The sequence below is a fragment of the Vicia villosa genome, unplaced genomic scaffold (assembly GCF_029867415.1).
Source record: "Vicia villosa cultivar HV-30 ecotype Madison, WI unplaced genomic scaffold, Vvil1.0 ctg.001104F_1_1, whole genome shotgun sequence".
NCBI classification, from domain to species: domain Eukaryota; kingdom Viridiplantae; phylum Streptophyta; class Magnoliopsida; order Fabales; family Fabaceae; genus Vicia; species Vicia villosa.
This window is the reverse complement of record NW_026705481.1, coordinates 502,757-528,555: the sequence shown is the minus strand read 5'-3', so window position 1 is coordinate 528,555 and position 25,799 is coordinate 502,757. Positions and strand designations below refer to the sequence as shown.

The 25,799-nt window shown below is 32.4% G+C and overlaps 4 protein-coding genes across 4 annotated transcripts; 3 read left to right on the top strand and 1 right to left on the bottom strand.

Moving 5' to 3' along the window:
• Positions 1–522: 522 nt before the first annotated feature.
• On the top strand, positions 523–1,403 carry LOC131633302 (17.5 kDa class I heat shock protein-like). The gene has a single exon (XM_058904015.1). It carries the CDS (start codon positions 620–622, stop codon positions 1,091–1,093), a length of 474 nt encoding a protein of 157 aa, XP_058759998.1. The 5' UTR covers positions 523–619; the 3' UTR covers positions 1,094–1,403.
• Positions 1,404–7,395: 5,992 nt separating this feature from the next.
• LOC131633270 (17.5 kDa class I heat shock protein-like) lies at positions 7,396–8,158 on the top strand. The gene has a single exon (XM_058903981.1). It carries the CDS (start codon positions 7,507–7,509, stop codon positions 7,978–7,980), a length of 474 nt encoding a protein of 157 aa, XP_058759964.1. The 5' UTR covers positions 7,396–7,506; the 3' UTR covers positions 7,981–8,158.
• A 3,670-nt stretch (positions 8,159–11,828) lies between these two features.
• LOC131633285 (17.5 kDa class I heat shock protein-like) lies at positions 11,829–12,615 on the top strand. Its single transcript, XM_058903999.1, has one exon. The coding sequence runs from the start codon at positions 11,916–11,918 to the stop codon at positions 12,387–12,389; it is 474 nt and encodes a 157-aa protein (XP_058759982.1). The 5' UTR covers positions 11,829–11,915; the 3' UTR covers positions 12,390–12,615.
• Positions 12,616–18,633: 6,018 nt separating this feature from the next.
• Positions 18,634–22,030, bottom strand: LOC131633288 (uncharacterized). Its single transcript, XM_058904001.1, has 3 exons — positions 21,512–22,030; positions 21,013–21,381; positions 18,634–19,362 (listed from the first exon to the last, which is right to left on the bottom strand). Exons 1-3 carry the CDS (start codon positions 21,788–21,790, stop codon positions 18,742–18,744), a joined length of 1,269 nt encoding a protein of 422 aa, XP_058759984.1. The 5' UTR covers positions 21,791–22,030; the 3' UTR covers positions 18,634–18,741.
• Positions 22,031–25,799: the final 3,769 nt, after the last annotated feature.

Below are 25,799 nucleotides of genomic sequence, written 5' to 3'. Positions count from 1 at the left end.
TAAATCGACAATAATAATTAATACACTCTTATGTGTTTGCAAAAATAATTGATACACAATAATACCTTAAAAATCGAAATTAAATTAAATTATTTTTTAATTATACAAATTAACACTATTTGAATTATATTCGATTTAATATTATTTATTTTAAATTATTAATATCATTTAGATAATTTCTTATTTAATATTCATACTTATAAATTTTTTTAATATGCATTTCCCTTTAAATTATATCATGTTTCAATTATTTTATATAGTTTAAAAAGTAGATTGTATGAGAAAATAAAATCATAAAATTATTTTTTATTAATAATATTTAAAAAATATATTTAGAATATTAGGAAAAAAACTCTCTCATGTTCGAGAAAGCTCTTCATAATTCCAGCATGTCTAAATGTGGCTGACATGTCACTTTTCTTTCCTTTCCTTCAAAATGTAAGCACTTGATACTTCATGAATCATCACGAACATTACCTTTTATAACCAAAGCACCCGCCACAACAATATATACACTCACACACCGTTTCTGGTTTCTCATCACCGAGACAATAACAAATACGACCAACAAACAAAAACAATTTCTTTTGCTGTTCCTATTTTCTGAATAATAATCACTATGTCGATAATTCCAAGAGTCTTTGGTACAGGACGAAGAACCAACGTATTCGATCCATTTTCTCTAGACTTATGGGATCCATTCCACAACTTCCCACTCGCAACATCCGCCACTGGAACCACCAACGAGACGGCAGCTTTCGCTAACGCACATATTGATTGGAAGGAAACACCGGAGGCTCACGTGTTCAAGGCTGATCTACCGGGAGTGAAGAAGGAAGAAGTGAAGGTTGAAATAGAAGAAGATCGTGTGCTCAAGATAAGCGGAGAGAGGAAAATTGAAAAGGAAGACAAGAACGACACTTGGCATCGTGTTGAGCGTAGTCAGGGGAGTTTCCTCCGCCGTTTCAGGTTGCCGGAAAATGCGAAGGTGGATCATGTGAAGGCTGCTATGGAGAATGGTGTGCTTACTGTTACTGTTCCTAAAGAGGAAGTTAAGAAGCCTGAAGCTAAGCCCATTCAGATTACGGGCTGAGTCCTTATCCTAACTATTCCCGTTCCTTTTGATGTTTGTGTGTGTCTCTAAATAAAATATTAAAATAAAATAATTAATAATAATGGTGTTCCTTTTGATGTTTGTGTGTGTCTCTAAATAAAATGTTAAAATAAAATAATTAATAATAATGGTGTTAGTAGTGTTCCAGCTTTAGGAGATTGGGACATGTATGTATGTTCTTGGCTATTACAATAATGTAGCAGTTTGTGAGTGTTATGTTCTCTTATCTTTAGTGTGTATGCAAAGAGCTTTTCTTGAATATATGAAAGTTTCTTCTGATTAAGCTGTATTTATGAGTTGACTCTTTTGTTCTGTTTCAACGTTGTTTTGGTGAAATACTGTTTACGTTTCAGGGGATATCAAAATTCAGATGTTTCTACATTTTTTAAATTATTATATGATGATAATCAAATAGAGGATAAATCAAAACTCGTCATAATGATACGGAGATTAACCTATTTAATTTAATGAGTAGGGTACCTTTAATTTAATGAGTAGGGTATATTTAACTCTCAATTTAATGAATAGAGTAGTCTGGACTAACAACTATCATTTTTTAAAAAATTTAAATTTAACTTGCCACAAATAAAGGTTGGGATTTTCAAAAAGGTGGTGGTAAGTTTAAAACAGAGATTGTGTGGGAAGTCGTTTTCTTTTTGCGACAATTAGGAGTTATACTTTAATTTTCATGCTCGGACAATTAGTCCTTTAAATAAGAGTTATGCTCTAATTCATTTGTTAGATGAATAATTGTTCTTGAGAGTTTCAACAATATTTAAGAGTGAAGTGATCATTCTTCTTTTTCAAGTGCGGGTTGAAACGGTTAATCTTCTTTTCACGAATAAGTTTCAATTATTTGAGTTCAATTTTGATTTAACGGGATAATCAAATAACCTCTAAGATTTTAAATCTCAAACCAAGGAAGATTTTTACTATCGGTTAATTCAACCAAATTTGGTTTTAACAAGATAAACTATAACCTTTGAGATTTTTACCAGGCTAAAAAGGAACTGATCACACAATTTTTAACTAAAACTTTTATCGTGTTTAGCTTCTAACAATATATATAATCCTTATTTGAACATTATTAAACCAAGGTGTTCATAAGACATTGCCTTGGTGAATTTTACAATTCTACCCTTTCAAAAATATAACATTATCCTCACAAAAATAGTTTACTTACAAAAGCAATTAGAGAGTGTGTGAAAGAGGGAAGTGTAAATAAAATAAACGTTTCTGGATGATTTGAAATGTGAAATGAGGTCTCTATTTATAAGTAAAAGGAGTTCCCAAAACAGAATTCTCATTTAATTATTGTTATCGTTGGCTAATCGATTAGCACTTTAGTCTAATAGATTAGATTATGAAAAATATCCGTTGGGGGTCATTCTAAAAGGAAATAATATATATCTAGCCGTTGTACATCATTGAGGCGCAGTCTTAATAATTTGGGGCTTAAGTTTGAAATGATCTAATCGATTAGCAAAATGACCTAATCGATTAGTTTAGTCAAATATTTCCTTCTAACTATTTCCACTGCTCCTAAGTCATCTGACAGAACTTTAAGACACTTTGAAAAGTGTTTTAGTGTGTGTGCACGCTTATAGCCATATACATTTACGAAAAAGTCATTCGCTTTTACAGAAGGTCACTCACTTACTAACCTAGGAGATTAACTCCTTTTACACGCCACTTGCCAGATATTATATTTTGTGTTGACATTGCTTGAGGTTACATGAGGCTTTTAGATAAATCACCTTGTTTTCCTTCTTTGAATAGTTAAGTTTATCAAACTATTTTACTTGGGTTTGTATCTCAAACCGCTTATGCTTGACTTATCATAAGTTATCTTTATGGTTGACTTTATAGGTGCCTTTACAATTGTCATCATAGTTGTTATCATAGTTGTCATCATCAAAAGATGATGCCTTGGTTAAATGTATATTACCTGCAAAACAAGGTTTCACATCTATTACTATGTTTGTCTTACTTGAAAGGTAATTCACTTTCACTACCTCATATTTAGCTTCTTTTGATCAAAGAGATACTTTAAAGCTTTGTGATCACTGAATGTTTCTAATTGAACACCATATAAACAATGTCTCACAATGCAAAAACAATTACGACTAATTCCAAATCATGAGTATGATTATTCTTTTCATGGGATTTAATATGTGGAGAGGTGTAAGCTATTATGTTTCTCCCTTTCATTAGCTCACATCCTAATCCCTTCAATGAAGGATCACAATATACTTCATACTTTTGCATTGGATATGAAATGAACAATAATAGTGTAGTTGTCTGTTTTTCTTTCAACTTCACAAAAATCTTCTAACATTCTTTGTCACATAAAATTAGAGAATCCTTCTTGGTTAAACTATTCAAATGTCTATGGAAAGACTATCATAAAGAATCTTCTGTAGTATCATACTATTCTCAAGAAACGTCTGAGTTTAGCTACATTATTGGGTTTGTCCTAGTTCATGACAACTTTTACTTCGGTTTACTAAACTTTTACTCCTCCTTAATGATTACATGACCAAAATTTAGAATCCATGACCATGAAAAAAGATTAGGATTAGAAATTGTATTATAAATGATATATTATGATGATTATACAAGTGAATAACTTGATGAAACCTGATTAGTGGTTGAGGCTTGAATTGAGGAAGCCAAATTTGACTATTGGAGCCAGGTAACCAGTTGCTCATATTGAGCTTAATAAATTGGCACACTATTACTTGCAGAAGAAGCTACCTGAGTCTCATCTACTTGTTGAGAATATGCAATGTTCTCAACCTGACTTGCATTTACATATAATTTATTCTTGTTGAATTTGGAATGATCATGCTTTATAGGAAAAATCAATAGTATGACCACTTTTATGAAAAAATGTGCATACCCTACAAGAGTTCTTGAAATTTGGTCTATGTGCAAAATTAACCAAAATGGAATTATCCTTAAGTGGTACTAAATTCTTATGGTTAATTTCTTCTTGAACCACAACGAAGTATATTCGATTAATGGATGGCAAAGGATCCATGAGTAAAAATTGTGTTTTATCCATAAAAAAGGTATCATTCAGACCTGTGAGAAATTGAATGGCTTGATCTTCAAGCATGTATTCTTGATCATTTCAAAAATCAAATTGCTTCAACAATTGTCTTTCATGAAAATTAATGCATTAAATGTTTGAAATAATTTGTGTAGACGATTTTCAAAGACTGATTGTGTTGGGATTTCTACACCTTGTTCATTAATTAACAATTAGAAATAAAAATTTGTGATCAATTACGGAGTATTTTCTTGAACTGAAAGGACTATGGGAAAAGCTCAATTATCATTATCCATTATTAATATGCACTTGCATTCATAGATGTTGTTGTCACACTTAACTTTAGCTAATCTAGATAAGGCTTCTAAAAACTTAAAACAACCTTGAATATGACAAGCCAAGATAAAATAAAATAGCCAACATAAATTACAAATCATAATTGTTGTCCATCTTCATGCTTCATACTTCCAGCACCTGAGTTTATGTTCAACATAAGAAGATCTTCAACAAATTTGGTATTGGGGTTTATGTTCAACATAAGGGCATCTATTCTTATGTAAAAAACTAAGTATGACGGAGCTTGCCCTCAAAGGTGAGGGAACCTAGGAAACTTGATGTTATTGTGACTGACTTTGAGGATTTGGAAGTAGTGGGCTAGGAACTTTGTTCCAAGAGAGTGTCTGACTTATCCCTTTTGCGGGACCCCCTTTGTATGTCTTATCCAGTGATGGATTAGTTCATGAATCTCTTTATCTGAGATCTTGAGGCCTATTTATAGAATGGGTTATGCTCTTATTGAATAGTCATAATCAATACCCATCATGACGTTTCTTACTTTTGTGTTTGAGCATTTGGAAGTATCTTGCTTGTGTGCTTGAGCATTTGTAATCAGAGTTGGTTGTAGTGAAAATATCTTAGAAATGCAAGGGGACTAGACTACTCCTGATTTGTATGAGGAACCAAGATATATTGCTTGTGTTATTTATCTTTACCTCTGAACCTTTATTCTGCTGCTATCATCAGACTCTGAATCAGATGACAACCTTGTGTTCATAATTTGATAAGAGATTTTATATAGTAAAGGAAGAAAAAGTTAACACAATTCAACCGCCTTCTTGTGTTTTTCTCACCTTCAGTCTTTTTATTATCTACATAACTCGTCTAATTGCTTAGAATTTTTTTGCTATTTCTTGTATAATTTCAAGTCTTTTAATCCGTTCATAATCTTTGTTTTACATAAAGGCCTTTTTTTTCTTCTATACAATTATTCATAGAGAGTCATTCCTAGAACGAAATGGTAATAGTTATAATATGAAAATTCAAATAAGAGTATGTGTTTCTTCCTATTTTATCCATCTTTTAGACTGCAGGCTCAAACCCTATCTTCTAAAATCTATATTGTTCTTTCTGTTTGTTTTTCAGTCAGATAATGATGTGACGTGCTAACATTAAATTTAGTGTGTAAAACTCACTAAAATTTTCTCCAAAATTTTAAAGTAAATTTTAGATTCCGATCACACACTATGCTCTCTGGTATCTCATGGAGCTTCCAAATTTATGATATAAACAAGTCTACCTAAAAATTCACCAACTTAGTTAATCTGTCAACAATGACACAAATTGAATCATAACCAACTAACTACTTATGACCCCACAATCATATGATGTAACATTAATATAAAGATCTCTAAAATCTACATAAATTTAACACTTATGCATCAGGAGTTCTGACTTGTACAAAAATTTCCAACCTAAGGAATCTATTACTATGTTCGTCTTACCTGAAATATACTTCTCATTCATTTTCTCATATTTAACTCCTTTTGATCAAAGAGATACTTTAAAGTTTTGTGATCACTGAATGTTTCTAATTGAACACCATATAAACAATGTCTCATAATTGCGGCTAATTCTAAATCACGAGTATGATTATTCTCTTCATGGGATTTAATATGTCGAGAGGTGTAAGCTATTCTTTTTCCACCTTACATTAGCTCACATCCCAATCCGTTCAATGAGGAATCACTATATACTTCATACTTTTGCGTTGGATATGACATGAACAATAATAGTGTAGTTGTATGTTTCTCTTCCAACTTCACAAAAATCTTCTCACATTTTTAGTCTTATAAAATTAGAGTATTCTTCTTATTCAAACTAGTCAAAGGTAAGGTTATTTGAAAGAATATCATAAAGAATCTTCTATAATATCCTGCTAGTCTCAAGAAGCGTTTGACTTCAGCTACATTCTTGGGTTTTTCTTAGTTCATGACAACTTCTACTTCAGATGGTTAAAATTTTACTCCTCCTTGAATGATGACATGATCAAAATTTAGAATCCATTAGCATGAAAGAAGATTATGGCTACAAATTGTATTACACATGATAGGTAAAGGTGATTCAACAAGCGAGGGACTTGACGAAACCTGATTAGTGGTTGAGGCTTGAATTGAGGAAGCCTAATTTGACTGTTGGAGCAAGGTAATCTGTTTCCCATACTGAGCTTGATAAATTGGTCTAATATTACTTGCAAAAGAAACAACCCGAGTCCCATCTACTTGTTTAGATGATGTAGTGTTCTCAACCTGACTCGCATTCATAGATGATTTGTTCTTGTTGAATTTGGGATGACCATGCATTTGAAAGAAAAATAAACAGTATGACCACTTCTATGACAAAATATGCATACCTTAGAAAAGTTCTTGAAATCGTTGAAACTTCATTTAATCTTGATATTTGGTCTATGTGCAACATTAACCAAATGGAAGTATCCCGGACTAAATTCTTATGGTTAGTTTCGTCTATAACTAAAAAAGAGTAGATTTGATTAATGAATGGCAAAAAAAAATTGAATGGCTTGATTTTCAAGCATGTATTCTTGAGCATTTCAAAAATTAAATCGAGCATTTTTTTCTCTAAACTAAAATATATTTCAAAATTCATAATATTTTTTAAAACAGAAAACAATTAATAAAAATAATTTTATAAAAAATAGGATATATGATTAATAATAATAATAATAATAATAGTATAGTAAAGTGAAAAATAAAACCCAATTTTCCAAGGTTGTCTTCATAATTCCAATCTAGCTGGCATGCCACTTTGCAGAATACTCTCCACCTTTCTTTAGTTTTCTTCAAAATGTGGCACTTGCTTGATCTTTCACGAAGCACCGCGAACAACACCTTTAATGACTATAACATGTCCTACAAACTATATATACTTACACACATTGCCAATTCTTCATCATCCAAAAAACCAACAAACACATTAAACAAACCAAAGCACTCTCGCTTTTACTACTACTATTATTCTTTCTATTTTCTGAATAATCACTATGTCGATAATTCCAAGTGTGTTCGGCACAGGACGAAGAACCAACGTATTCGATCCATTTTCTCTAGACTTATGGGATCCATTCCACAACTTCTCACTCGCAACATCCGCCACCGGAACCACCAACAACACGGCGGCTTTTGCTAACGCACACATTGACTGGAAGGAAACACCGGAGGCTCACGTGTTCAAGGCTGATCTTCCGGGAGTGAAGAAGGAAGAAGTGAAAGTTGAAATAGAAGAAGATCGTGTGCTCAAGATAAGTGGAGAGAGGAAAATTGAAAAGGAAGACAAGAACGACACTTGGCATCGTGTTGAACGTAGTCAGGGGAGTTTCCTCCGCCGTTTCTGGTTGCCGGAAAATGCTAAGGTGGATCATGTGAAGGCTGCTATGGAGAACGGTGTGCTTACTGTTACTGTTCCTAAAGAAGAAGTTAAGAAGCCCGAAGCTAAGCCCATTCAGATTACGGGCTGAGCCCTTATCCTAAGTATTGCTGTTCCCTTTGATGTTTGTGTCTCTTAATAAAATGTTAAAGTAAAATAATTAATAATAATGGTGTGTAGTGGTGTTCCAGCTTTAGGAGATTGAGACATCTATGTATGTTCTTGGCTATGACGATAATTTAGCAGTTTGTGAGTGTTATGTTCTCTTATGTTTAGTGTGTATGCAAAGATTTTTTTTTGAATATGAAAGTTTCTTCTGATTTAGCTGTATTCATGAGTTGACTCTTTTGTTCTGTTTCAACTTTGTTTTGGTGAAATACTGTGTAAATTTCAGGTGATATCAAAATTCAGCTGTATTTAACATGTTTCCACGTGACGATAATCAAATAGAAATAGAATATATAATTCTTAATTTAATGTCTATGGTAGACCGGATCATCAACTATTATTTTTTTAAAATTTATATTTAATTTGCGATAAATAAAGGTTGATATTTTCGAAAATGTGGTGGTGAGTTTAAATCATCTTCCTGAGACGATTAGTCCTTTAAAAAGAAATTAGACTCTAATGTTACTTATTGAACTTGAGATTTTCCACACAAGAGAGAGTCAAATAACTTCATAGCAATTAGTCTTCAAGTTCTAAATATTTGAAATCAACTTTGATTTAACAGGATAATCAAATAACCTCTTAGATTTTAATTTGGCTAGTCTCAAACCAAAACAGATTTTTAATATCGGCTAATCTTCAACCAAATTTGGTTTTAACAAGATAAACCATAACCTTTGAGATTTTAACCAAGCTAATCTCAAACCTAGGAAGAAATTAACATCGGTTAATCTTCAACTTAAAAAGGAACTGATCACACAATTCTCAATCAAAACTTTTATCGGGTTTAGCTTCTAACCACATATATAATTCTTATTTGGACATTATTCAAGTAAGGTGTTCATAAGACATTGCCTTGGTGAATTTTACAATTCTACCCTTTCAAAAATACAACATTATCCTCACTCACAAAAGAAGTTTTCTCACAAAAGCAATTAGAGAGAGTGTGAGAGAAGGAAGTGTAAAAAAAAACGTTTCTGGATGATTTGAAATGTGAAATTAGGCCTCTATTTATAAGCAAGAGGAGTGCCCAAAACGAAATTCTCATTTAATTATTTTTCCCGCTGGCTAATCGATTAACACTTTAGTCTAATCGATTAGATTATGAAAAATAGTCGTTGGGGGTCATTCTAAAAGGAAAGAAAATATATCTCGCCATTGTACATCATTGAGGCGCAGTTTAAATAACTTGTGGCTTAAGTTTGATCTGATATAATTGATTAGCAAAATGACCTAATCGATTAGTTTGGTCAAATAATTCCTTCTAACTATTTCCACTGCTTCTAAGTCATTTGGCACAACTTTAATACATTTTTGAAAATGTTTTCTTTTGGTTAAGGTATTTGAAAAGTGTTTTAGTGTCTGTGCGCACGCTTATAGGCATATACTTTTATGAAAAATCCATTCACTTTTATAGAAGGTCACTCACTTACTAACCTAGGAGATTAACTTCTTTTACACGCCATTTGCCAAATATTATCTTCTGTATTTACATTACTTGAGGTTACATGAGGCTTTTAGATAAAGCACCTTATTTTCCTTCTTTGAATAGTTAATTTTATCAAACCATTTTACTTGGGTTTGTATCTCAAACCCCTTAGGCTAGACTTATCATCAATTGTCTTTATGATTAACTTATAGGTGCCTTTACAGTTGTCATTATAGTTGTCATCATAGTCGTTATCATAGTTGTCATCATCAAAAGAACATGTCTTGGTTAAAGGTATATTACATGCAAAACAAGGTTTCACATCTATTACTATATTTGTCTTACTTGAAAGGTAATTCACTTTCACTACCTCATATTTAGCTCCTTTTGATCAAAGAGATACTTTAAAGCTTTGTGATCACTGAATGTTTCTAATTAAACACCTTATAAACAATGTCTCACAATGCAAAACAATTACGACTAATTCCAAATCATGAGTATGATTATTCTTTTCATTGGATTTAATATGTCTAGAGGTGTAAGCTATTATTTTTCCACCTTGCATTAGCTCACATCCTAATCCCTTCAATGAGGCATCACAATATACTTCATACTTTTGCATTGGATATGAAATGAACAACAATAGTGTAGTTGTCTGTTTCACTTTCAACTTCACAAAAATCTTCTCACATTCTTAGTCCCATAAAATTAGAGAATCCTTCTTGATTAAACTATTCAAAGGTCTATTTCAAAGAATATCATAAAGAATCTTCTATAGTATCTTACTAGTCTCAAGAAACGTTTGTGTTTAGCTACATTATTGGGTTTGTCCTAGTTTTGTCCTAGTTCATGACAACTTCTATTTTGGCTTACTAAATTTTTACTCCTCCTTAATGATTACATGATCCAAATTTAGAATCCATGAGCATGATATATTAAGGCGATTCTACAAGTGAATGACTTGATGAAACCTGATTAGTGGTTGAGGCTTGTATTGAGGAAGCCAAATTTGAATGTTAGAGCAAGGTAATCAGTTGCTCATACTGAGCTTAATAAATTGGTACACTATTACTTGCAGAAGAAGCTACCTGAGTCTCATCTACTTGTTGAGAAGATGCAGTGTTCTCAACCTGACTTGCATTCACATATGATTTGTTCTTGTAGAATTTGGGATGACCATGTATTTGATAGCAAAAAACAATAGTATGACCACTTCTTTGAGAAAATGTGCATACCCAGAAAGAGTTCTTGAAATTGTTAAAACTTCATTTATTCTTGAAATTTGGTTTATATGCAACTTTAAGCAAAATGGAATTATCTCAAGTGGTACTAAATTCTTATGGTTAGTTACTTCTTGAACCACAAGAGAGTATATTCGATTAATGGATGGCAAAAGATCCATGTGTAAAACTTAATTTTTAACAACAAAAAAAGGTATCATTCAGACTTGTAAGAAATTGAATGGCTTGATCTTCAAGCCTGTATTCTTGAGCATTTCGAATATCAAATTGTTTTAACAGTTATTTTTTATGAAAATGCATTGAATGCTTGAAATGATTTGTGTGAACGATTTTCAAAGACGGGTTGTGTTGGGATTTCTACACCTCGTTCATTAATAATCAATTAGAAACAACATTTTGAGATCAATTATGGAGTATTTTCTAGAATTGAAAGGATTATGGGAAGAGCTCAATTATCATCGTCCATTATTAATGTGCACTTGCATTCAAAGATGTCGTTGTCACACTTAACTTTAGCTAACCTATATAAAACTTCCGAAAACTTAAAACAACTTTGAATCGAAAGATATGTAAGTCGACCCACATCTATAAACACCTCTAAATATTTACATTGGCGATTAAAATATATATATTTTCAAATTCTCTCTTTTAATTATTGTCAATATTTAATTCTTTTAAATTGTCGTTATGGAAGAATTTAATAATTTAAATTTATTTTTTTAATTTGTTGATATTATATTTTTTAAAAATTAAATTAGTTTTCACTGTTTTTAGAAAGTTTCTAAAAGATTTTCCCATAAACTAAAACGTATTTTAAAATTCATAATATTTTTTAAAATGGAAAACAATAAATAAAAATAATATTATAAAAAATAGGATATATGAAGAATATATAATAAAGGGAAGAAAAAAACAAAGTCCCAGTGTTCCAGAAAGATCTTCATAATTCCAACTAGCTGGCATGCCACTTTGCAGAACACTCTCCACCTTTCTTTAGTTTTCTTCAAAATGTGGCACTTGCTTGATCTTTCACGAAGCACCGCGAACATCACCTTTAATAGCCATAACATCCTACGCAACTATATATACTTAACACACCATTGCCAATTCCTCATCATACAAATAATCAACAAACACATTCAACAAGCCAAAGCACTCTCGCTTTTACTTATCTTCTGAATAATCACTATGTCGATAATTCCAAGTGTGTTCGGTACAGGACGAAGAACCAACGTATTCGATCCTTTTTCTCTAGACTTGTGGGACCCATTCCAGAATTTCCAGCTGGCCAGACCCGCCACCGGAACCACCAACGAGACGGCGGCTTTCGCCAACGCACACATTGACTGGAAGGAAACACCGGAGGCTCACGTGTTCAAGGCTGATCTTCCGGGAGTGAAGAAGGAAGAAGTGAAGGTTGAAATAGAAGAAGATCGTGTGCTCAAGATAAGCGGAGAGAGGAAAATTGAAAAGGAAGACAAGAACGATACTTGGCATCGTGTTGAACGTAGTCAGGGGAGTTTCCTCCGCCGTTTCAGGTTGCCGGAAAATGCGAAGGTGGATCATGTGAAGGCTGCTATGGAGAATGGTGTGCTTACTGTTACTGTTCCTAAAGAGGAAGTTAAGAAGCCGGAAGCTAAGCCTATTCAGATTACAGGTTGAACCATTGTTCTTACTATATTTTGATGTTTGTGTGTCTAATAAAATGTTAAAATAAAACAAATAATAATTGTATCAGTATGTAGTGGAGTTCCAGTTTTAGGAGATTGAGAGACATGTATGGACTTGGCTATTACAATTGTGTAGTAGTTTGTGAGTGTTATGTTCCCTTATGTTTAGTGTGTATACAAAGAGCTTTTTTTAGTATGTCAAAGTTTCTTTTGATTAACCTCTTTTTATGAGTTGACTCTTATGTTCTCTTTCAACTTTTTTTGTGTGGATGAAATACAGTGTACTTCAAACATTTCAGGTGATATCAAAATTCAGCTGTATTTAACATGTTTCCAATTTATTTTTTTTTTGAAAGCCAAATAAATTAAATCAAACAAGCATAAGCCATGCTTACACAAAACATAGTCCAGTTCAGTACGATACAGGAAAAATCCAAACATTTCAATTCCTCTAAAATAAACACACTCCAAAATTACTAACTCTCCAAACTACTCTCTCCAAAATCGCAATAAACCAACACAAATCATTAAGATTTCCACCTTCTTATTATTGTCTAGCAAAAGTCTTGACCGAGAAACCTGCTGCGTCGTACCACTAGATAAATTTATCTACAAATATCCTTCTTATGATTGATTTATTTAGGTTGTCTAATCAATTATCCTAATCGATTAGAGCATTCATTAGGTCCATAGATTGTTTCTAAATTTATACCATGTGTTGGCCTATAAATAAAGACATTCTCCAAGACTTTTTCACATAGAAAACAAGAATAAACATCACTTTTCATTTCTGTTATCATTTCTCTGAAGATAATTTAGTGAAAATCTTCATAATGATTCTTAAGCGTAACCCGGTTAAAAGCTCTAATGATTTGAGATCCCGGTTAAAAGCTCTAATGATTTGAGATCAGTCTGGTTAAAATCTTTCTTGGCTCCTGAGTTTAGCATGGTGTAAGAGGTCAATGGGTTCAATATCAACACGGTAAAAATCCCGATTTGGTTTATATTCAGGCTGTGTAAAACTATGGTTCGACTCAGAGGATAGTCAACTAAAAACTCCTTCTTGGTTCGAGATTAACCCATGAAAAATATATGTTTGGCTTAGAGACTTATCACTATAAGCCTTGTTCGGTGTTTGGTAAGAAGTTAACCTAAAATTTTCTTTCCTTGTATAAGGAGGCTTATAGGTACATCCTTCTAAAAGCTCTCAAATTTAAGTGAATACTCTCAAGAATAATTCTTGAGTACGGAAGTCGGTCTTCTTACCTAAACCTGTATAATTTTATGATGTTATTTCTTCTCCCTTAAATCCTTTACTTTTCAATATTTTTCTTCCCTTTGGTTTTCCGCTACTTATTAACTCACAATATTTTCAAAATCTGATTTTATAAACGGTTTTGTTTTAAACCATAGTTTTTCAAATGTCCCCCATTCTTCCACCTCTTGTTTATGAAGTTGCATGTCGAACACAAAAATGGAGCGGTGGATCGAAAACCTCCCTAAGAAAAAGAAGCTTCCCAGAGTCAACAAACTACACCTTAACAGCAAACACATGAACAAGAAGCTCCTTCAAATTTAGATGAATTCGATTATGAGATACCTATAACTACTCATAGTGAAGCTCTCCTCCACACCATCATCAAAGAGCAGAAAAAAACAAATAAGAAGATTGACTACTTGAAGCGGAAGCTCGCTGAGACCGGAATGCCCATGCCATCTGGGTTGTTTAGTGATGATGATGAGAATACTGAGTAGTCATTTCTTTCTTGCTTTAGTTTTTTGTTACTCGTTTTACTTCTTTTTGTTCAATAATTTTCCTTTGTAATTGTTTCCATTTAATGAATAGACTTAATTGCAACTTTAGTCCCCCTATTTTGTCTTTTTCTTGATTTTGATCCCTCTATTTTATAAACCACTATTTTAGTCCCTTTTATAAGTTTTTCGTGCAATTTTCGTCCCCCTATTTTGCTTTTTTCTGCAAAATTAGTCCTTATTTTTGTCTCTTTTTCAATAGAAAATTCAGAAGAGAGACCAAAATCGTGGTTTTGAAAATGAGGGGATCAAAATCGAAAAAAAGATAAAATAGAGGGACCAAAATTGCAATTAAGCCTAATGAATAATGATTATTTTGGCTATTAAATATATTTGTGTTTGATTGCTTATGACCTAGAATTTGCATACTTTTCCCGCCTTTTAGGTATTTGTTTATGTTTTTCTCCTTTTTTATTATTCTAAAGAGGGAGAAGTATACTCTTAGGAGGAGGTTATACTCTCTTTATATATGTGAGAGGGAGTTAACCAGTTCAATTTTTTAACCATGTTTCACTAATTTTCTACCTCCTTAATAGATGTGCTTAAAAGTACAAATGTTTGCAACCGTAAGATAATCATAATGGTTTTAATGATGACAACACTGTATGTCCAATGAAATTATATAAAGACTTCATGAGTCAAGAAGAAGCAATGATCAATATGTTCTATTAGGATCTAGATGTTCCTTATGAGACTAAGATGTCAAGCCACATTCAATGATGACAATACCTAAGGATAAACAACATTTACTAAAGTGAATGGTGGTTTACTAGCCTACAATATATGATGACGACATCTATCAAAAAATATATATCAAACCTCATCAATTAAAAGAGTCATGTCCTATATGTAACACTAAATCAATATGGAACCAAGCAAGGGATTTAGAAACTTCAAGGTTGTGAAAGAGAGAAAGTGTGAATGCTCACTAAGTCTTGTGTTTGAGTAAATAGTTAAGTGTAACTGTACGAGAGTAATTCTTGAATTACTAAGGCAAGTCACTCAAGAAAAATAAAATTATTTAAACTTCTCATAATTCGCTAAAACACCTTAAAACCCTTGGAAAAACTACCAAGGCTTGTATGGAATTGACCAAAGATTGTTCCTAATCAATTGGGAAGTATTTTACACTTACTAATTGATTAACGAGTTAGTCCAGTTGATTAGATCAAGGAAAAAGACTCCTTAATCGATAGAAATATTCTTAGTCGATTAAATCACATAACTATTTTAGGGCTTTCTTTTTGGGACTAAGGTTGTAGTATGCTGAAATCTCTTCATCGTTTAACAACTATAGTTAATCGATACATCATTAAGAAAGCCCATGGAACTTTCCTTATTTAGATATTTATTTTCTTATAAATAGATGTCTTCTCCTCATTTTCATTTTATACTAGAAATTGAATCTAGATCTATTATTTCTCACTTTCTACTCTCCTCTACTTCATCTTTGTGTAATTCTTCACGAAGTTGCATTAATGCTTGAAAAGTGAAAATATATGTGAGATCTAGTTCTTTTGGTGTTGTGTTATTGTTGTAATTTACTCAATAGGGTATTGTCTTTTGTGTAATATATTGAATAGAAGTTGTTGTTTGGTTCTTAAGATTATCCGATTTAAAGCTCTGGAGATTAGATTAACCTGATAAAATCATTCATTTTATTTGGATGATTACCCTATTAAATATATCATTTGGATCATGGGATTAACCAAATTAAATTTCCGCTTGACTGTAAAAAGCCTTGTGGGCATAATCTGTGAGAAGTTAACATCTTTAGTGGAACTCTCAAGAGGAAACTATTTAGGACAAGCGTAGGCCAAATGGTTAGCTTGAACATGTATAAATCTCTAATTCATGCTCTCTTTCCCTTATCTCCTTACTTTCCACCGCTTGATTTTCTGTACGCTGTATTTCATTTTCTTAATCTTTTTATCATTTAATCTGCTGCCCATTCTCTGTGTGTTTTATAAAAATAACTTAAAATATTTTACTAGTCAATTTGTTTTATAATCACACAATTTTCAACCAACACAATTAACCCCTACCCTTCTCGTGTTTGAAGTCACTTGGTCAATAATGACAAATTTCCTGAATTCTGACGCCAAAATCATTTCTTGATTGTATTGGGCACTTATGTTTACCTTCTTGATGAGTTGTCTCCAAAGGAGGCCTATTTGAAGAATAACGTAGTGGCATTTTGAGAAAGTATATACTTTGTTGCGGTGTGAGACCCTATACTATTACATCAAGATAGAAGAAGAGATGGTGTATAAAAATTCACCTGTTAATGGAGGAGGCTGCCATAAAGCAGAGGTGAGTTTGTTTACCAGTGATTTCTGACAAACAACCGCTAGTCCTCCAAATTTATAAATGTATTTGGTAACTTATAGGATCGACTAGATTGATCCTAGGACATGTGCCACAAGTGCTAATTTTAATATCATTCTATCCATGATTCAGTTCTTGAGTAATAACTTAGTATATGATAGTGAAATTCGACAAGGAAATAAAAACCTAAAGAAACGAGATTCGAATAAAAGGCTCCTAGTATGCAAGAAATGATAAAGTTTAACAAAATAAAGACTTGACTGGAAATTAAATGAAACAAAAGACAATGTAATGGAACTTGTGTTTATTCGAAAACAATAAATATACTTAGAATGTAAAGGAAATCTATGGTGTTCTTAATACATACATGATCAGCAAAACTTGTTTCTCTCGCTCTGGTACTTTGAGTAATTTAGTGATTTTTTGTATATCAGTTTGAACACACCAAATCTAGTAACTAAGACTCCTATTTATACTAATTTGACCCTAACGGTCTCTATACAGATGAGCACCATGTTCGTATCTACAAACGCTACTTTCTTCATATCTTTCCACACGTTCATCTGGAAAAAGCCTATAAACTTGAAATTTGAATTCTCCCGCTCGAAACTTCAAATTTGACAAACACTATCGTCGAAGTGTATTCGCGAGTATTTCCAAAATCTTCTAAGTTTTTACTTTAATACAAACTTCCTCGAACTACTAAATACACTAAATAGTTCAAAAAAAACCATTTTCACATCACCTTACTTCGATCTGTCGAAATTCTCAGCTAACATAATTATATTTGGTAAGGGAGTGAAAGACTTTCCCCTATTTCTCCTTTATCGCTTCAAATTGGGTGTTCTCACTTTTTTTATTTACCTTTCTACTAACAGGTAAGATGGGTTTCTATAAAACAATATTCCTGATGAGGAGGACGTCCACAAGTACACCTTCACCTTTTGAGGTTGTGATCTTGCAAACCCTAAAGGAGGCTTGCTCCTTGGGAAATTTTTTCACTTCAGCCTCTCCCACTCTTCCTTATCCAAAGCGGTATAAGATGCGAGACCCTTTCAGTTGGCCCTCAAGCGAGGATCTCTTGAGGTCGTCACCAAGAGTGATTGGAAAAATGAAAGGGCTTGAAACGTTCCAAAGTCAGATCTTGTAGGAACAAGATCATGTTGTGAAGGAATGGATGGAGAGCACACTAGAATTGGATCATTCACCATTGAAGGAAGAGGTGGAGCTTGTTTGATTTAACAGCCTCAACAACGCATGACGTTGTGCGGATGATCTAATAATCTTCTACATCACCATTGCTTTTTTTAGTTTAATATTTGATTTTTTCGGCAAAAAGATCGGTGTTTTGTGAGAAGAACATCGATGATCTAAATCTTCCGTGAGGAGACAGTGGTTTTCGTTGAAAATGGTAGGAATCAATAGTCAATTTCCATATTCGTTGTCACTGTTCCAAATTGAGAACTATAGATAAGTGATAAAGTGATGGAATACAGTTTGACATATCATATCAGACTTTTGATGCAAGATTAACATTTCAACGTTCAAGTCAGTGACAGTGAAAAGTAGTTCGAGAATGGAATTGAATTGAATTCCCGAAATCGAGCGATTTGGTCTTTATATAGTATGGGCAGTTAAAATCATCCGCGTGTGATTTAGTGTCTTATGCGAGTTGTCATTCAGTTGGATCCAACAGGAAAAGATGTGATGGAGGATGTGGTCTTATGTACTTTGCAGGGATGAGAGACCATAGTTTATGTACACCTTGTTTTCCCATACTTATTATTTCTCCTTCTTCATAGATCTTGTGGGTGTTCCAAAACAAATATCATGCAAGTTATAATTGGATGAGCACCCTTAATGCAAAAAATATCTTGAAGTAGGAGCTAGATGGACGGTAGGCAAAAACAAAATTTTGGCATGACAAATGGATCCCAAACAAGTCATAGATATACATGCTTCATTAAACTCACATAGCTCATCTCTCTAGAAAGAAATTTGGAAAGCTCCAATTCCAAATAGAGTTAGAAATTTCATGTGGAGATCACCAAAGAACATCCTTCCAACTTTAGAGAAAGGAATTCAACTGAACAATTTAAGAATCCAAAACTAGAGGAATTAATTTATGTAACTTATAATACAACATTATATTCCTCAACTACAAACTTGACCAAATCAAACATGAAATGAACTTAGTATCAAATTCACATATCTTGAATGTTTTCACTAAGACATGAATCAACATCATTAAAATCAACTACTTTAGAACCACTAATCTTAAAAGAACCAGATTGAATCCTAAATGGTAATTTACCATTACCAACAGAAACAATCTCTTTTTCTTCCTCTCTCTTCAAATCACTAGGAGCCAAAAAACAATCCAAACACAACCCTTTAACATTAAAATCCACTTCTTCAATTTTCCAAACCTCTTTTATTCTTGTCCTTGAATGACTCTCAGGTCCTTCACCAAACCTTGACAAAGTGACCCAAGTTTTTCCACAATGTGCTATTTGAATATCATCCACTATTCTATAATCTTGTATGGTTGATTCTGTGTTTGTTTCCCAAAATATGGATTCGGTTTCTGATGATTTGAGTTTGATCAAATGTGTGTCTTCTAGTTGGACTAAAAGTCCTGTTCTTTGGCTGAAATAGCCTAAGACTGTGTGGCCAATTATTTCTATGTTGTTGCTGCTTCTTGTTTGTAATGAAGTTGAGTCTGTTTCGAGCTTTAGAATGAAGCATTCTTCTTTGTTTGCTGTTTTTTCTCCTATGCATGTTGAGTTGTTGAATAGATTGGCTATGGAGTTTGGATCAAGACCCTGTTAAATGACATTCATTGACTATTAAGAGATATGCAGAATGAATATGATAATAATTATTTGCAAGGTTTTAAGCACTATGTTACGAGAAAAACAACCGCGACAAAAAAGTATTGCAAAGTTTCAATACTGAGAAAAAAAAACAGGAAGAAAAGTCATTTTTGTAAACTCATAATACATGTCAAAGTCTAACCAATATTAACATTAGAAGTAAAATAAATTAAAACAATCTTGAAAAATTCAAATGTACATTACAAATATTTTAAATAATAAAAGACAAACCAAATATGATTTATATTAACCAAACAATTAATATTTTAAATTATCAAAATTAAATGTTTAAAATTATAAGCGGGTTAAAGAACAAGTTCGAAGTAGTTATCAGTGTCTCAAATACGTGTCTCATATCCATATTTTAAAATTATGAAAAATAAACTCAAACTCAAACTCAATCAACATAGATTTTTTCTAATAAACTCGACACAAGTTAGGGCATGTATCCACAAGTACAAATATTCTGTCATATCTTATCAAATTTTAACACAATACTTGTATTAGTCAAAATCGGGAAAGCTCTTGTCCGACCTCGGGCATTATTTAAAACCTTATAATTTGTATAAAGTTGTTTCTCAATTACTAGTATTTTTGTTTTTTTTAGCACAATAGCATCATGTTCTCCTTTTTATCATGGAAGTGAGGCTTCTCATGGCCCATGTACAGCAATCCAATGCCTAAATTCTATCAACTCAAAGTGACCCATCAAAAGGGTTGGAAGGGCAGGAATAAAAGTAAAACAAAGCTTTTTGAAAAATAAAAATGGGAGCAAGTTGTCATTCACTAAGGAATGAGAATGACAAGTATTGTTGACATTTGGGGATATCACAACTAACTAATTGGATAAATTCAAATTTCAAACTTAGGATTTTCATACATTACCTATTAAATTGTTGACTATATAGTTATTAAATGTAGACCTTAACAATATGGAATATAAAGTGACCTTTTTCAAATGGGAAGGGAGGAAGTATCCGGTTTTAGGTGGGATGGATTGAGTTAGGCAGTGTTTGGTTAGGTAAGATGGCAATATCCAAACTTAGATTTTTCTGTTATAGAAAGCTACACTTTTATGTCAAAAAGAGAAGATGAAAAAAGTGAAATGAGAACATAACATATACATTGTATTCAAACCAGATTCACACTTGAAAAAGTTAAGTGAAATCAAATTTAAAAACATAACACTATTGTCGGACATTGATACGAGTCAGACACTACTTATACATGTCAGACACTGAACGTATAATATTGTTAAATATTGTCGGACAATGAGTCAGACACTATTTATGTGTCACACGTTGAACACATTCTAGTACAGAATATTATTGCTGATATGCGTGAAACACTACATATAGGTATGTTAAACACGGTAAACACATGATATTGTTAAATGTTATTGATATTATCGGACACTGATATGTGTTCGAAACTACTTATACGTGTGTGACAATGAACATAAGATATTGTTGAATGTTAGGGAGTTTAATGCTATTAATTTCTAAAGAGTAACCATACATTCATTCAAATTGAATAGCTTTAATTGAAGCAATAATGAAACAAACAAATGAAAATTAATGAACTTTAAATGAAATTTACCTGAAGTAAACGTCTAAGGGGTCTAGGTGGGCCTCTAGAAGCATGAGAATGATGCCAAGGTGTTTGCCTCCAACCCACTTTTCCATCACTCCCTGCACTAATTTTGTACCCAGAAACCACCAATTCCAAACACCACAATTCTGGTCTCTTTTGCCACAAAACAAACCCTCCCATTTCTTCTTTCACCTCCACTTTCTTCAACTTCTTCACCATCTTCTTGCTATTCACACCTCCTTCCCCTCCCACAAACTCTGATGTCCCTATTCTCACCTCCCCCATTGCATACATACTCTCAACCTTACTCAAAACACTCTCCCCTCCCACCGCCGCCACGTATTGTTTCACTATATACTTCGCCATCGCCGCCTCCTTCACAAACACAAAAAATAATATAAGCAAAATAAAAATCAGTCGATTGTCCGTTTGTCTGCAATTTCTATATAATATATATTGAAAGGGTTTAAAGATCAATCAAAAATAAAGTTTCATGTATACTTACAATGTTATGGCTTTTAATGTTGTGAGTGATGATGGGTTTGTAGTCATTGGTGATAGGGAAAGGAATCAATGGAGCTCCAACAACACCAAGCAATAATTGAATATTTGTGTTTGAATCTTCAAAACATGATGATCTTGATTCATTGTTTGGTTTTATCCATTGCTTCATGTTTTTCCATGTGTTTCCACTCTTGTTGATGAAAATCTCTTCCGGGATAGGAACTTCGAGCACGGTTTCGAGTCCATATTCATGATCAAGGTTGGGACAAAGCTTCTTCATAGCATAGATGAAATTGAATGAGATGAATAAGAATTTAAGAAGGTAATAATGAGAATATAATTGTATCAACACGCCCGTGTTTGTGTCGATATGAATCGTCTGATCTTGATCGAACAATTGGAACAGTGGTTTATAAAATTGTGTGAATGTGTGAATTGAAGTTTTGAATTGAAAGGGAGATAGTATTGAGATATTTAATGAGAATGTAACTTTGGAAAAAGATGACCAACCAATCTATATGGGGACACCTTTTTTTTTTTTTTCTCTGTCTATATCGTCGTGATTGCACGCACCTTACGTATTGGCAAATTAATTTAAGGTTTTTATTTAAGATTTATACTTGTTGTTTTTGACTGCATAAGTTTAAGGATTATTATTAAATGTATTTTTATAAAGGGAAAATGTTGATTTGTATATATCTTTGATATTAAATGCAAAATAAAGGTTTGTGTTAAAAGTCTCCATGTTCATATCCTGTTAAATTAATGTCATTTATTTATGAATTTAATTTATTTATATTAATACTTTTTAATTATTTGTTCCATATAAAACGAATAATAACTAGTGCCACTATTTTTTTAGTGAATTTTTTTTTTAAATTAAATTTATTGTCGTAAACAAAACAATGATATGCATGAGACTTTATATTCTCTTTAAAAGATTCACAATTTCTAATATTAGAAAATTAAAAGTGTTAAAAGACAAATAGTTTGAAAGTTTATTGAACATGATTGCTTATGCTTGACCACATTACTTAAAACAATTTTAAGAGTTGTCTATCCTACATTAAAATCTCCAGCCTTCAATCTCACTAATGAAAAAATCCTGATCAAGTCTTCACATGCATATTTTCCTCTTATCCATCTGTACACCATAATATATGTTGGTCTAAGTATCGATCCCCTCTCATGCGGGTCAGTCAGAAATTTATAGGCGCCTCTTTCTTTACATATAGCTGATGCACCGAAATATATTAAATAGTATATCCCTAACAAAGTCATATCGGCAATTGAATCCTAAAAACTTCTTACAATGAATGACGTGTTTCCCAAATGTATCCAAACACATATTGCAAAAAACAGAAGAAAAAAACTTCATCAACGGAAAATAAAGGAATCATAATTGATATTTAAGGATGGTACGATACTCTCTATATGGGGTATATGTTGGCCTAAACCATCAATATGGATAGCCAGGAGAAAATCTTAAGCACATGTTATTTGCAAACATAAAAAAAAAACTATATTTTGCCTCGTGGTCAAGTCAAACATCACATTCATGTCCTAAACACTTTTACTTAAAAGGAAACTCAGCAAAATTTGTTGTGTTTTGGGAGGAACAATGATTTCTAGTAAAAACAACTAAGGTAAAAATCTAGAATCACAATACTAAGATCATCCAAAACTCTATCGAAATCAAGGTCCATACCATATATCCAATTGTCTCTCAATATATGATCATGTAATCTAAGATATGACCCTAGAAGCCACATACACATATGAGGCAACCTCTACTGCCGAGTACAAATCAAATTCTCCAACTCTAATAAATAAAGAAGCCACACTCCATGGAAGTCCAGAAGAAAAGACATCCACCAACCACGATGTTTTCAAACACCATTCACATTTATTTATCAAACTAAATAGTTGTTTTTTTCATATGATTAAGTTGACACATTCTAAGATCAAGATGAGTTTGGTGATACCCATGCAAAAACAAAGTAGAAGAAGTTCACTCTGAAGATCCTTTAGTTTAGCAGAAGATGCATTAACTAAACAATCTTGAGCGTTCTCTTCATGGAAAATTCCTTGATAAATTATTCATCTCGACTAACAGCCCCTTCAAGCAACTTCATCGCCAACATTAGTCTCGCAATGCTCGAAGGAAACAACTCCCCATAAAGTTTACTATACACGAAGGTCAAAAGTTCTCAGATTTATGAATATTTAATTCGAGACCTAATCTTAGAATGGTCTTCGAAATGATGTCAACGGAATGATGGTCTCATTATTAAGATATTAGGTATGAAGAAGAAGCTTAAAATTATGGGGAATCTGACGAATAAGTGGGTGTAACACAAAGACGAAAAGGAGTGGCTCTAACAGATCACCTTGTTGCACTCTAGTGGTTGGCATAATATGTTAATCCCAAGGTATAACCATGCAACCTAACCATAAAGAAACTCAACCCACAAGGAAATAAATGGTCATCTCACCCTTATCTCTTGCATTATAGATTATCGATTTACTAGGTTGAAATATTCGAGAAATCTACCGTGAGCATAGTCAAAGAGTCATCTCCATATTGCTTGCTCAACACTCTGTTGACACAGTACAAAATGGCCTTAGCACCGCTCGGTACCCCAACTCCAAACTGAAAGTCATTGAGATTTTGTGTCATGTCCTTCCTTACTAATCCTTTTCATTGCAAACTTGAATATAAACTGACTAAAAAAACTCACAATAATTGGCCGTATTCCACCATCAGACTTAAATTATTTTTTTACGTGTGATATAAATTATTGAGAGTTCTGTTAAAATAATTATTAATTAAATTTTATTTATTTTAAGTTAAATTTTGAATTATTAGAATCACTTTCTTCTAGAAATAGAAGATTTAGACCAAAATATAAAATGGTTGAAACAAAATTAACTCTGACATAATATTAAAATTACACTCTTATAGTGAGTAAACTAATGATGTGTAAATTGTTAGTTTAAAATTGATATAATTAAAACGTTCATATTTATCAATCAAATATTTTTATAAATAAAAAATAGTGCACAAACTAACAAATAGAATTGTAGGTAAAATATATCCCTTCAAAGAAAGTTAGGTGAAATACATATTTACTTAGTGTATCCGCGAGCTACACAATTAAGATACTTTAATTAGACGTATAAAAATGTACACACTCATAAGCAAACTTGATTAAGATATAAAAAACTTCAAATCAAAAGTGAAATCATCTAAAAGAAAAGAGAAATTCATTGCTTATGTTACAATTTACTAAAAAAGAGTGTTGATTACCCTACAACTATAGAAACTTTGTTACCTTATATTATAACATACTTTCACTAACTTTATCTTTTACACAATAATCATAACCTAGTTAAGGAATCTAGTACAAAATCTTACTCTAACATAGTACCTTAAACAATGTCGGTAATATTACATAACATGATATGGTCCCAAGAACATAAGAAATGCAAGAAAATGTACGACCAACATTCTTATTCAAATTGTAATTGAGAATGGTAACCCATGGCCCTGCCCATTGGTGGTTGTTGTTTTGTATTAAGCTAGGATGCCATGAATCTATTCTTGTCGCAAATAAACAAAAGCCATGTGAGGTGTTCTTTGATCATGTTTTGATTTTTTGTTGTGTTGAGCTGACTAGGATGGTGTAAAGCGACAAGTTATTACGTTGTCTTTTGTGAATTTCGAATCATTTCATGCACGTTCTTGTTCTTGTGTAAAATGGTGGTGTTTTTGTTAGAGATGAAATTAATACGTTTTTTATTGTAAGGAAAATGTTGTGTGGAAAATAAAATTCAGGGCATTTTCTTTTTCTTTGTAATTGTTGGGAGAAACATCATAGACAGGTTATTGAATTATTGAGTGAAAGAAAGTAATGAAGACAAATTAATGGATAATTTCTGTCACTTTTGAGCATCAATGTTATTTATACACTTGCACAAGAGTCCAATAAACATACACTAGCACTGGGTTATACTCTATTTATTCTTATACAACTATCTCTTTTTTCCTTACACATATTACAAAAATTGCTAAGCAAATTAAATGTGTTTTAAAAAAGCCCTATAATGCCAACTTTTTTATTTCCTTATACATATTATAATTGAATGTGTTTTAAAAAACTCTATAATGCCAACTTTTTAAAAAAAAAATGTGATTGGTTAATGTTAGGTAATCAATTCGGAGGTTAATATGAGAAGACATTTTTACATTGGAGTTTCTCTTTGGAGTTTTTCTTTATGAACAATAC